Genomic DNA, 11,775 nt, shown 5'->3' with positions numbered 1-11,775 from the left:
ATTGCTTTTCTCAAGATTTGAACACTTGCCTTGTTGGACTGCCTGTCAGCACAGTAAGAATATTTAACATTTACAACGTTTTCTTCGCTGCTATAATTATCATACATTATCAATGTTATTATTAGTGGTACTACCATTATTACAACTTATATTATCATTACATTTGTAGTAATATACATTTTTTTATTGTTATCATCAGAATTGCCATTGTTATTATAATACCCTCCATTATTTTCCACGACTATTCTGGTATCTCACCAGGCCATAGATAGATACTGTATAATATGGTTATGAACGATGGGAACTAACAATTTGATAAGGCCTGGATTGAAAAACGGCAAAGCTATCCTTTAATCGTGTGCTAACTCTAGGACACTACATGTTCATGCTGACCGATAAAGATCTTGTGACTTTTTCTTACGTGCTCACAGTAGTTATTGGTAAAGCATTACTGATAAAGGAGTAATACAATTGGCTGATTGGATCATTGTTATTTTTACTGAGAGCATACAGGGCATTGTGCACACAGACCGAACCCCCCCAAATAAAAACAAGTTTTCTCAAACCACTCTGCAGACACTAGATGTTTATTTAATAAGCACCATTCAGATAAATTGACTACAAATATACACAAATAAAGCCCTTTGGACATCTTTTAATCCGCCACTTAATTTTAATAAAATGAAAAGAAAGAATAAAATCAAGGCTTTTCTAAACATTGAAGGCTTTGCCATGTTTGTTAAGAAAAATCAAAACAAACTTAAGAAAGCTGTATTTTTTATGAAAAGCACATTTTGTAACTATAAAAAAATAAACCCCCGCTGGATTGGAGTCATTGGACTATCTCAAATAATCGTCAAATTTTCTTTAAATGACAGGCTTCTTAAGATTGACACCTTCATTTATCAATTTTAAGCGGAGAAACAAGCAGAGGGAGAAAAAATGGGGCGTTGCCGGCGCCTGAGAGCGACGACCAGGTCGAAGCCGATCTCATACGTCTTCCCCTCCTGGTAGTGCTCCGAGGCGTAGATACTCTCGATGCGCTTGCTGTTCCGGTTGTACTTCACCAGCACCCGGTCCATGTTGCTCAGGGGGTTTTTGCAGTCGTAGTACATGTTGACCTTGCAAGGCAGCCACATAGCCTCCGGCTCCCGCAGGTTCCCGACGGTGAAGTAGCCGTACTGGCGCCTGTCGACCAGCGGGGGGAGCAAGGGCTGGGGCCCCCTGTTCTCGAAGGGGTGGAAGCCGTACTCTCCCTTGACGGGATCGCACAGCGCCGCCATGTTGTTGTCCAGGCACTTCTTGACGTACCACAGCAGCAGCTCGAGGCCGTGGCGGGGCGGCGGGCAGCCGAAACCCGTCCGCCGCAGCTTCGCCTCCGAATGGAGGGTTGCTGGGAACGAGGCCGCGGCCCCCGCCACCGACGCCAGCAATGTGAACCGGAGCAAGGCGAGCATCTCTGTGTGCGTTTCCTAGGAAAAGATGGCCACCACATTTAAAAACCACCGTGTAGTGACTTTTGGTCAGATACGGAGTGACTGCAAAACCCGGGTCTATATAATTTCCTTGGCATAAAAAACACTTACTTGTCGGTTCGTATTCCCTGTGCGTTTGCTCTGGCTGTCAGGCGTCACAGAAACAGAGTGCCTGTAGACACTCCCAGCTCAGGGTATTAGCCCTCAGACTTTTACGCGGCGCGGCTTTTTTGGACTGCGCACATGATGCTCTAACACTTTACAGGAAATGAAAGATTCACGGGGTGATAAAGAAAGGAGTTGGCTGTGGTCGGTGCGCAGTTTCAATGCTCGGGGTTCTCTTATTTAAATTTGGACGCAGCAATTCGCTCAATCACTGATGTATAACCCGGGCTTTAAGTAGCATCATTCCAAATGACTCTCTCCTGGTCGTGTGGTGACTGATTTACTGTAACTTTTAAAATACATTGTAGCACAGACTTCAATTTATTGGCTAAATTCTCAGATAAGGAAAAAACAAATTAGGAATCCTAACAATTTGCTTGAGCTCCGAGCTCAGATATAACCCTTTTGTCCCGAGGTGCAATTCCACTGTCAAGATGAACAGATTTGATCCAAAATATATCCCACTTAGATAAGAGATTGACTCGACACTTTTTCACTCTTCATCTTTCATTTGGAGAGCTGATTGTACTTAATATCATATAATATGATGTAATAAATATATTATCATTGAAATAATATAATTGATTAAAAAAAAATACATTATGATCTGCACTACCATGCCCTGCAAGAAATAGTACACTTAAAATAGTGGCTATATTTCGTCAAACAGATGCCAGAGTGCAAAAAAAAAAGGTGAGAAATGGAAGCTTCCCCTTTCACGTGCCCTGAAATACTAAGATCCGAGAAATGAAACTAAGACACACCATGCGGTTGAAGCGCTTGTATGTAAAACGGCCTACTTCACATGCAACGTTTAATCCACGAGTATCAAATAATCGAGCATCAGGATAGTAATTAGTTAAGTGCCCAGCTTCGATTCCGCCTTGAGCCCCTGAAAGTCTTGACTTTTTTTACAATTTTTTTTTTATTTACGGCTCCGCATTCATCCCTGCGTGACGTCAGACGCGGTAGAAGAGCGCGACACCGCACGAATGTCTCCTTTGGTGTCCTCTTTCTTAATGAAGCTAAGTCTGGGAACGTGCTCAGATCTGTGCATCTCTCGCGCTTTAGTGAAGGATGGATGAGTCACGGCGGCGGCCGGGGCATCGCAGTTAATTGTCTCTTTGAGCGCGTACACCCAGTGCTGATGGAGGCCGTGGTTATTATGGAGAAAGACCGGGGATCTGTGGCGCTGCGCGAGCCCGTCGTCCCTCCTTTGTGTTGGCATCACGAGGGAAACATCCATCAATCACGCTTTCACGCTTGTCTTGAAATGTCATAATCTCCTTCTTGGTGAAGTGGCGGATGGCTTATCTGTGGAAGTATCGTTAAGTGGGGGGAGGGAGGGAGGGACAAAAAAAAACAAAAAAAACAGCCAAGCCCATTGCAATAACAACACTCGTGCTACTGTAATTCTGTATAATTCCTCCGTGCTACTTAATATATCGTGTAAATTGTGATCGAGAAGTAGATTTGTAGATACATTTTATTTAAGTTGTTTAAGTGTTGTTTGTGTATATTTGGCATTTTCTTTCTGTTTATCTCTTTTTAAGTTAAATACACCTGGCTCATTTTGATTATATATATATATATAAACTGTGTGTTTATACTGTGTATATATAAACACAGTATACATACTATACTTTTAGCTTTTCTTTATTTCTATGCTTGTATTCTTCTTTGCTTTCATAAAATGCCTTTTATGACATATGCAAAAGCACATTTCTCTTGTGTATGTGATGTGCTACTGTATACAAATAAAATCGCCTTGCTGTGCCTTTTAGGCCTGGCGCTGGCAGTGAAAATGTCACTGCGGTGTTGCCACAATTTGTGTAAACACATTAGAATCACTCATGGTAGAGAAAAAGAGAGAGAGATACAAGAAAGAGCAAAGAGAGGGGGCAGGCAGGGAAGACTTTCCAGCAGCTTGACATGAAAGACTGAAACTCTCTTGCAGAGTCGGTTGAGATAGGTAGGGGATGCCCGGGTAACCAAAATGGACAAGTTATGGTTAGGTTAAGAATTTCAAGTGAAACGTGGTCATCCTGCCGGGGGTTCTTGTGCGATAATGACTGGCTGCTTGCAGGTTATCCTGCTTGTTACACGGCTAGATAATAACATCAGGATTTTTCTTGCTCACAGTCACAGAATTGTATTAATTGAATCGTGCCCCGCAGTATGATTGTCAGACTTTTTTGTGCTATAAATACCAAAATGTGAACCAATACATTTAAATGGGGAGATTTATTTTGTGCTACATAAAACAAAACTTAAACCATTTCATTCATTCCAGCATGAAATAAAAGCAGGATACTGGTTTGGCATTTTCTCTATATGGTCTATTAAATTCAAGGTAGGTCGAGAAAAGGGATCTAGGGTGACACCCTCAGTATGAATTTCATTCATAGATATTATTTAACTGGATATAAATGTCAGTGTTTGCGCGCCTGTGTACACATCAGCCAGTGGAGTAAACATTTCCATGGTAACAGCGAGCTCCACCAATCAGAGACATCGCTGTTACATTTAGGATTATAGTATCTAATCCACCAAAAAGTAATAGTGTAGTCTCTGTGACATTGATAATAAAATACGTTTTTCTTAAAACAAGGTTGATATCATACAGACTTGTGGCTTCTACAGGAGAAAAAATGAATTATTATATACATTGCTTTTATATTAACACAATTATTTATAAAAGGCTCGAACCCTAACAGTAACCGTTACATGTGAAAGTTCAAAAACTACAATTCTGCACCAACTTATTAATTAAGAATCTTTATTTGTCACATGACACACCGCACTACAACACATGCATATATACACGCACGCACATGCTTTTTGGATGGTGGCCAGTGAAATGTGGCCTCAGCATCCCTCCCATCCTGGCTTGTCCTTCCTCCGGGGGGGACAGCCAGGAGCAGCGGGCAGCATTCGTCGACGCGCCTAAAAGTGAAACAAATTTTTGGTTCAAAAACAACATGTTCTGTGATACTAGGGGTTAATTTGTCAAGGAATATACCTGCGTTGTCAGAATTTACATATGCAATTTACTAAAGCCCTGAATTATATCTTAGGCCATTTTAAGTGGCGCCCCTTCTTGACACTACCGCTAAAAGCTACCTTAAAAGTAACTACCCTCGAAGAGACCATGTCCAGAGCTGTCCAAAACCGTTGACCTTATTTTGGTAGCTCTTTTAATAATTGAGATATAGGGCTTCAAAGGTGACCTCTGGTCAGGGTTCAAAGGTCAATAACTCAGTTTAGGGTCCGCTGATAATCTCAAACTTACATATGTTAACCTCCAAGATGAGACCTTTCCAAAAAAATCTGTTGCAGTTGGGTGCCAAGTATTGATTCCAATTCACATTCACAATCTAAATGGAATAAAATTTGATATTTTTTTTTTTACTTTGGCCTAACATATAATTCAGTTCTTTGCAAATTACATTTGTAAATTCTGACAACGCAGGTATATTCCCCGACCAAATTAACTACTTAACGTGCCTGTAAAGTGAAAATCATGTTTTTTTACAGTTTTATGTTGTGCTGTTTGTTTATGTTGCTTTTTCTTCTGCCACCGGCAAATGTCTCCCCCCTTCATGTAAGAGAAAGCCTATGCTGAGGTACCTTGGCTGAAAACCTTATACCTTGGCAGATCTACAGACGACGCCATCGCCCTGGCAGTGCACACCACCCTCTCCCACCTGGACAAGAGCAACACATACGTGAGGATGCCGTTTGTAGATTACAGCTCCTCAAACCAACACAGATTACTTTTTTCAACTGTGTTGGTTAGTGTTTTACTAATGATCTTTAAATCACAATTAATTAGGCTTATGGGTCGATAACTGGAGGTGATGGTTGGGCCCTTATTGGCTCTGAGCAAAACCGAAATGAGAGCAGTATTCATGTGCGGAGGCATGGTGGAGGTTGACTTAATCTCTGTAACCATTCTGATGAATAATGGCGATATAGGTTGCCAGAAGTGTTTATAGAATTCCGCTGGGTAGCCATCTGATCCAGGTGATTAATTGTTGGGCATAGAGAAGAGAGCCTTCCTGAGTTATTCTAGAGTAAGTGGTTGATCTAATGTGGTAGCCTGCTCTGTGGAAAGTTCAGGGAGGTCGACATCATTGAGGAATGATTTAATGTTTGATATATTTGATCCATTACCTGAGTGATATAGCTTGTTATAAAATTCTCTGAATATTTTATTGATGTCTTGCGGGGTGTGTGTTATCCTACCCTGTGGATCTTTGATGGCTGTAGTGTGTGTTTTTTCTCTATTGTGTTTCAATAGATTGGCAAGAAATTTACCTGTTTTGCCATGGAATTCAAAATAATTCACTCTTGTTTGTTGCATGAATTGTGTCCTTTGATGGATGATATTATCAAGCTGAGATGTAATTGTCTGGATTGTATTTCGGATTTGCTCAGTGCTTCTAAGGAGTGTTTTTAAATTGCTGTTCTATTTTTTTTTGGCATTCTTGTCCTTTATTTTTCTTGTGAGTTGGAGAATAAAATAATACGACCTCTCAGGACTGCCTTTGTTGTTTCCCAGAGTAAGTATGGTGGTATTTCTAGAGAGTCATTCAGTTCAATAAAGGAAATCCATTCACTGGAAAATAAATAGTAAAATTCTTTATCTGTCAGAAGTGAGGTGTTAAACCACCACCTGCCAAGCGGGTTCGGGTTGGGTTCATTTATGAGGTTGAAACTCAGATCAGAGATTACAATTGGATGGATTTCCGAATTAGTGATCTTTGACATTACCGAGTTACTTGTCAAAGAAAAGTCAATTCTAGAGAAGCTTTTGTGGGGTGGTGAGTAATATGTGTATTCTCAATTATGTGGATTATTTGAGTCAGAAAACGAAAGACGAATGCCGGGAGTTAATGACTTAACTCAAATAGTGGCTATAGTTAATTTGATGTTTCCTAAAATTCTGTTAATCATTATGTAACGGCCCTCTGTGTTTGATATTGTGGTTTTATTCTGATATTGTGTTGACCAATATAGAAACACCTATTTTATTTTAATTATATGATGCAGAAAACATCTGATTAACCCGTTTAGCTTTGAGCTTGATGTGCTCGGATGCTGGGAGCTGATTTAAGATTTTGCTACATTGAGTTGGTGAGCCTGGGCCTCTCACAATCCAACTAACAAACTTAATGGCTGTCATTGAGGTTAGTTAGGGGGCGATGGGTGTGGATTTCTAGTTTTTCCATGCAGCAGCATAGTGCATCTAAGGCAATAGCTAAAATACTGCGCCCATGTTTACCCATAGATAAGTCTGTGTCCTTCTCCTTTACATTCCTTTTTACTGTCCTAGTATTGTAGGAGGTTTGTAGGGATACATATCTACACAAAAAACTGACATATTGACAAAGATAAACATGAAACATTGAAGAGTCAGACATACATATAGTGAGAGACTGGATAGTGAGAATGATGAGAGAAGTAGGGTGGGAGGGATTAGGAATGAGAGAGTGAACAATATTCACAATGCTGACATAGACAGGACGCTAATTTCTACACCTCGCATATCAGAATTATCAGAACTAGGGTCTGGTGGAGGAGTCTCTGAATAACAGACTGCCTATATATAGTTTATCAACAACCAACAACACCCATTTACCCTTCTGCCGGTTCTCCTTCAGGTTGGGGTACAGCACCTTCCGTCGGTCGTTATCTCCCAGGGGAATTTCTTGTTAGTGCCCAGCGTGGTACCTTTTAGTTCCTGCCCATTGCTTTTAAACAGCTCCTTGTGCTTAAGTGTTCAAACTTAGCAATGATGGAGTGGGGATGCGGGGATTCCCCACACGATGTCCCAGTCGGTGAACCCAGTGGAAGGTGATCTGCTTCACGGTGTCCATGGGGAGTTTCAGGGCACTGTGGAGGAAGTCTTTTACCATGTTTTTCTGGGGACTCTGTGTTGTTCCCTGGAATCCTGGAAAAGATGAGGTTGTCCCGCGTACTTCTGGATTGGATATCCAGGATAGTCTCTTCCATTGTTCGATTTTCTTTCTTTACAACCTCCATCTCCGTTGCGAGACGCTTCACAGAGGTTTTTAGATCTGCGTTGTTCTTTTGCGTCTTGCCAACCGTGCGGTGCAGGAATCAAGGCTGGCTTTAATCTCAGTGATGTCTTGGAGAAGCAGATCAAGCATGTCCAGCTTCTTGTTAATCTCTTCCAAGACACTAACCTCTACAGCGCTAGGGATTAGTTCATCTGTAACAAGTAGCTGAGTCTGCCTTCTTCCTCTTGGCAGGGTTGTTACGGTCCTCGTCCTATTCCACCACGTACTCGTTGTAATAACAATCAATATTATCCTTGCGGTCCTTCACTTTGGATTTAAGTAGTGTGTACTGTGTTTTTTCTTTTTTTTTTGCAATTAGCTTTGTTATTTGTCTGAGTTTTCTGTGGCTGCAGGGCTGGGTGCTTGGTGCTTGCGGCCTTGGAGTGTCTATACGGCTGCAGGACTCAGGGGTGGCATTGGGGCTACTGCTTGGAGGTGCTAACGATATAATTCTGACCTCATACACCAGAACCAATTGGGACAAGTCTCCTACACTTCCACAAGTCTTCCATTGTAGTTTCTATGTTGCTGATAGCTATCCATAGCATTAGCATGTTGTTGGAGTGATACAAGGGACCTGAATCCAGGCGGAGAAGTGGTTGCCCATGGCAACAGTCATTATTATCAAATCTGCGGTCATTACCCAGAAATAACTGACCAATACCGCTGCTAATGACCAAGCACGATTGAGTATCCCACAGAGCCGTGTAATAAACAAAGCTATTAATTGTTTTTTTCACACCTGCAATGCTCAGATGGTTTTGTTTTTCCCCATCAAATCAAATAGTAAACTGTAACATCGTCTTAATTACGCAAACAACAAAAATGAGACCGTTAAGTCTGTGCAATACACATTTAACGGTTCTACCGGGCTTTTTAACGGCAGATTCAGTTCATAAATGATGCTTTATGAACTGAATCTGCCACCTTTGCTTCCACAGGAACGAGGCCTAGTTTTCTTTCCCTTTTTTTGCCCAGAGCCGCCATTTCTTTCGAATGACAGAATCCAACTCCTTCGGGCGCCCACCGAGCGCACGCCAGCGTCGCAGCTGAGGCCGCCCGGGCGCCTGTCACGGCTTTACGCTCTCGCGTATCGGACAGCACCCTGAAAAACGCTCTCGTATTTGGCCCTTTGCTTTCCCCAGCGGAATGCGCGACAGCCGACACGCAGCCTCTCTCGGGTAGGATAATCCGCTCTGACACCTAACGTCACGGTGACGGGATGAGCGATGTCGTCGACGTCGGCTCTACGCCGCCCGGGATGATGGGAACCCTACCTCCCTCCGTCGCTCCCTGGGCTGGCTCTTTAAAAAAACTGGAGACAACTTAGAAGTGATGGGATGGGATTTGGAGAGGGCTCTCTCTAAGCCACACCGGGCGCTAAAGTTGGTGAAGTACTTCCGCGGTGACAGCTAAAATCAAACTGAACTTTACCGGAGTTTGAACGGTATTTTCAAAACTGACACGTTTTCGTCCGTTGGGGAGCGCTCCCTATTTGGTAAGGGCGTCCATCACTGAAGGGTGTTTTTCGGAGGAAAGTTCACCGTTGTGTGTTGCGTAGGTGGCGATGGCACTGCCATTTCGAGGGACAGCTGTTGAATCACAATGCTATTTTTTTCATCCCGTGAGTGGATTTTTTCTGTGATTGATAGAAAAAAAGAAAGAACACGTCCAAAAGGTAAATACAATTCTGCTTCTCTCTCAACCATTTATTTTGGGGCCTTTTTCTTTTTTTTCTTATTGACGTGATATATGATCAGCAAGTTTAAAACTCACAGCCCTTTTCCCAGAAATACACCAGTTTCATCTGGTAACTGAGGGCTTATCGGTCTCACGCACACACACACACACACACACACACACACACACGCACGCACGCACGCACGCACGCACGCACGCACGCACGCACGCACGCACGCACGCACGCACACACACACACACACACTCCTGTTTTGGTTTGGTGTGCCCGTATGTCTGCGTGTGTAAACATGCGTTGGAGACAACATCAATTGGGTGGACGGGGAAACAAGAGGAGGACGAGACGGAGCGATAGAAGACTCATTCATACCCTCCGTCACACTTGACGGACGTAATTATATCTGTTTTTTTTTCGGTACCATCTCGATTGAGCGTCTACGCAGTGACTAAAGCAGATTGGCAGTAAAACTGCCGCTATAAGCGAATTTGACGTTTCTATTGAGGCGCTGCCAGGCACCCCGGGGCCCGCTCTATACCTCATCCCTTTACTGCAGTGTCAGCCTGCTCTTAGAGGCACTTTTGGAAATTGCCCAGTGCACTCAATTTACACCATGTTTTTCCTTTCGCTGAATGGGCCCATATTAAATCCACGCCACCCTTCAGCTCCGATAATGAAGCCCAAATATTTTAAATTGCTGCACGTGATGAGGCCCTGATGTGAATGCCTTTTAACACACTCTATTTGTGTGTGTGTGTGTGTGTGTGTGTGTGTGTGTGTGTGAGTGTGTGTGTTTGTTTGCTTAATAACGGCCACGTATAAGAAAAGAGTGTAATTTGTCTTTGCGCGAGTGGTTATTATTGGATTGTGACTTTGAGCACTGTGCTGCCTTCTACTGGCGAACACAATGAACACTGTACTCAATTATTCTTCTCCATTGTGAATACCTGTTCCATCACTTGAAAAAAAAAAATGTTTTTAACATTGGCTCTGGGGAAAACACACACAGACCTTCAAAAATGAAAATCCCATTGTCGAAGTCAATCCCATATCGCTCGGTGCATTGGTGTTGCAGTCACGGCGCCAATGGGTGCCGGCCTGCGTCTGTCTGGATGATTAGCTGTGCGTTAACTAGGTAATTTATGTATGAAGGCACTTATTATGACCTTCGCCCCTCGCCACAGATTGCCGTGCCACATCTAGTTTATTCTGACTGGCTGCCGGAGTCCCCGAGCCGCAGCGCTGCACCGCGCCGGGTAAACACAGCTCCATGCGCAACAATTGCATCTCTCAAACAAATCAAGCAATAACAGATGAGCGGTCAAGTAGGCGGGGAGGAATAGGAACGGCGTGGAAACAATAAGTGACATTTGCTCTCGTAACCCCTTTCTGTTGGAGGCATAATGAAAATACACAATCTCAATTTAGGATCCGTTTCTCGTTTTGCCGCGGACGTCGTTTCCAGCGGCGAAGAAATTAAGGTACCGGGATATTTATCAGGGCCTTGCTGGAGTTAGGTGTGCGCTGTGTGCAGAGTGTTCTGTGGCTTTTATTGCTTTGTGGTCATTGTTCCGTCGTTAGCTAGGTGTCTCTGACACTGCTATTTTGAAGATGGCATCTTTATAAAGGACACTCCCTTTCAAGCCTTTCACTCTGTGTGTGTGTGTGTGTGTGTGTGTGTGTGTGTGTGTGTGTGTGTGTGTGTGTGTGTGTGTGTGTGTGTGTGTGTGTGTCTGTGTGTGTGTGTGTGTGTGTCTGTGTGTGTGTGTGTGTGTGTGTGGGTGTGTGTGTGTCTGTGTGTGTGTGGGTGTGTGTGTGTGTGTGTGTGTGTGTCAGGATCAGTAATTGGCAGGGAGGTTGCGGGGGCCAGGGGGATTTTTGCTGGGCGGTTGCCAGGCGCGCCCCGGGCCGTCGATTCCACAGATAAACCTGGTGGGAAGAAAATGAGAGCAGGAGCTCATTGGTTTCTGGGCGGGCGTCGGCCATAAAGAAGAGAAATGAAGACTAATGGGCATATGATCGGCCCCAGAAGATGGGACACAAACGAAAGAAAGGGCAGCGGGGGTGGAGGTGGTGGTGGAGTGCGTGCGTGCGTGTGTGTGTGTGTGTGTGTGTGTGTGTGTGTGTGTGTGTGTGTGTGTGTGCGTGTGTGTGTGTGTGTGTGGAGCGGGGATAGTGGGGTGGGGGGACCAGAGAGGTTGGGGCGAGGGTCCGGACAATGACTAATGACAGGCCCATCCCACCATCGGAACATCCGCCTACTGAGCGAACTGCTGGCCCTTTTGGTCTGGATGGCGGGCTTATCGACCACACACTTATTCAGTCGCACGCACATATGCGCCCACACCCGCAC

At 43.7% G+C, this 11,775-nt stretch overlaps 1 protein-coding gene across 1 annotated transcript; it reads right to left on the bottom strand.

Moving 5' to 3' along the window:
- Positions 1–911: 911 nt before the first annotated feature.
- LOC307233475 (uncharacterized protein) lies at positions 912–1,643 on the bottom strand (the record flags this gene model as incomplete). Its single annotated transcript, XM_080004811.1, has 2 exons — positions 1,587–1,643; positions 912–1,472 (listed from the first exon to the last, which is right to left on the bottom strand). The coding sequence occupies exon 2, from the start codon at positions 1,455–1,457 to the stop codon at positions 912–914; it is 546 nt and encodes a 181-aa protein (XP_079860937.1). The 5' UTR covers positions 1,458–1,472; positions 1,587–1,643.
- Between the last annotated feature and the right edge of the window lie 10,132 nt (positions 1,644–11,775).

This window comes from Zeus faber (assembly GCF_960531495.2).
Source record: "Zeus faber genome assembly, chromosome: 8".
In the NCBI taxonomy this organism is placed as follows: domain Eukaryota; kingdom Metazoa; phylum Chordata; class Actinopteri; order Zeiformes; family Zeidae; genus Zeus; species Zeus faber.
The sequence above is the reverse complement of the archived record's forward strand: the minus strand, read 5'-3'. Positions and strand labels throughout refer to the sequence as shown.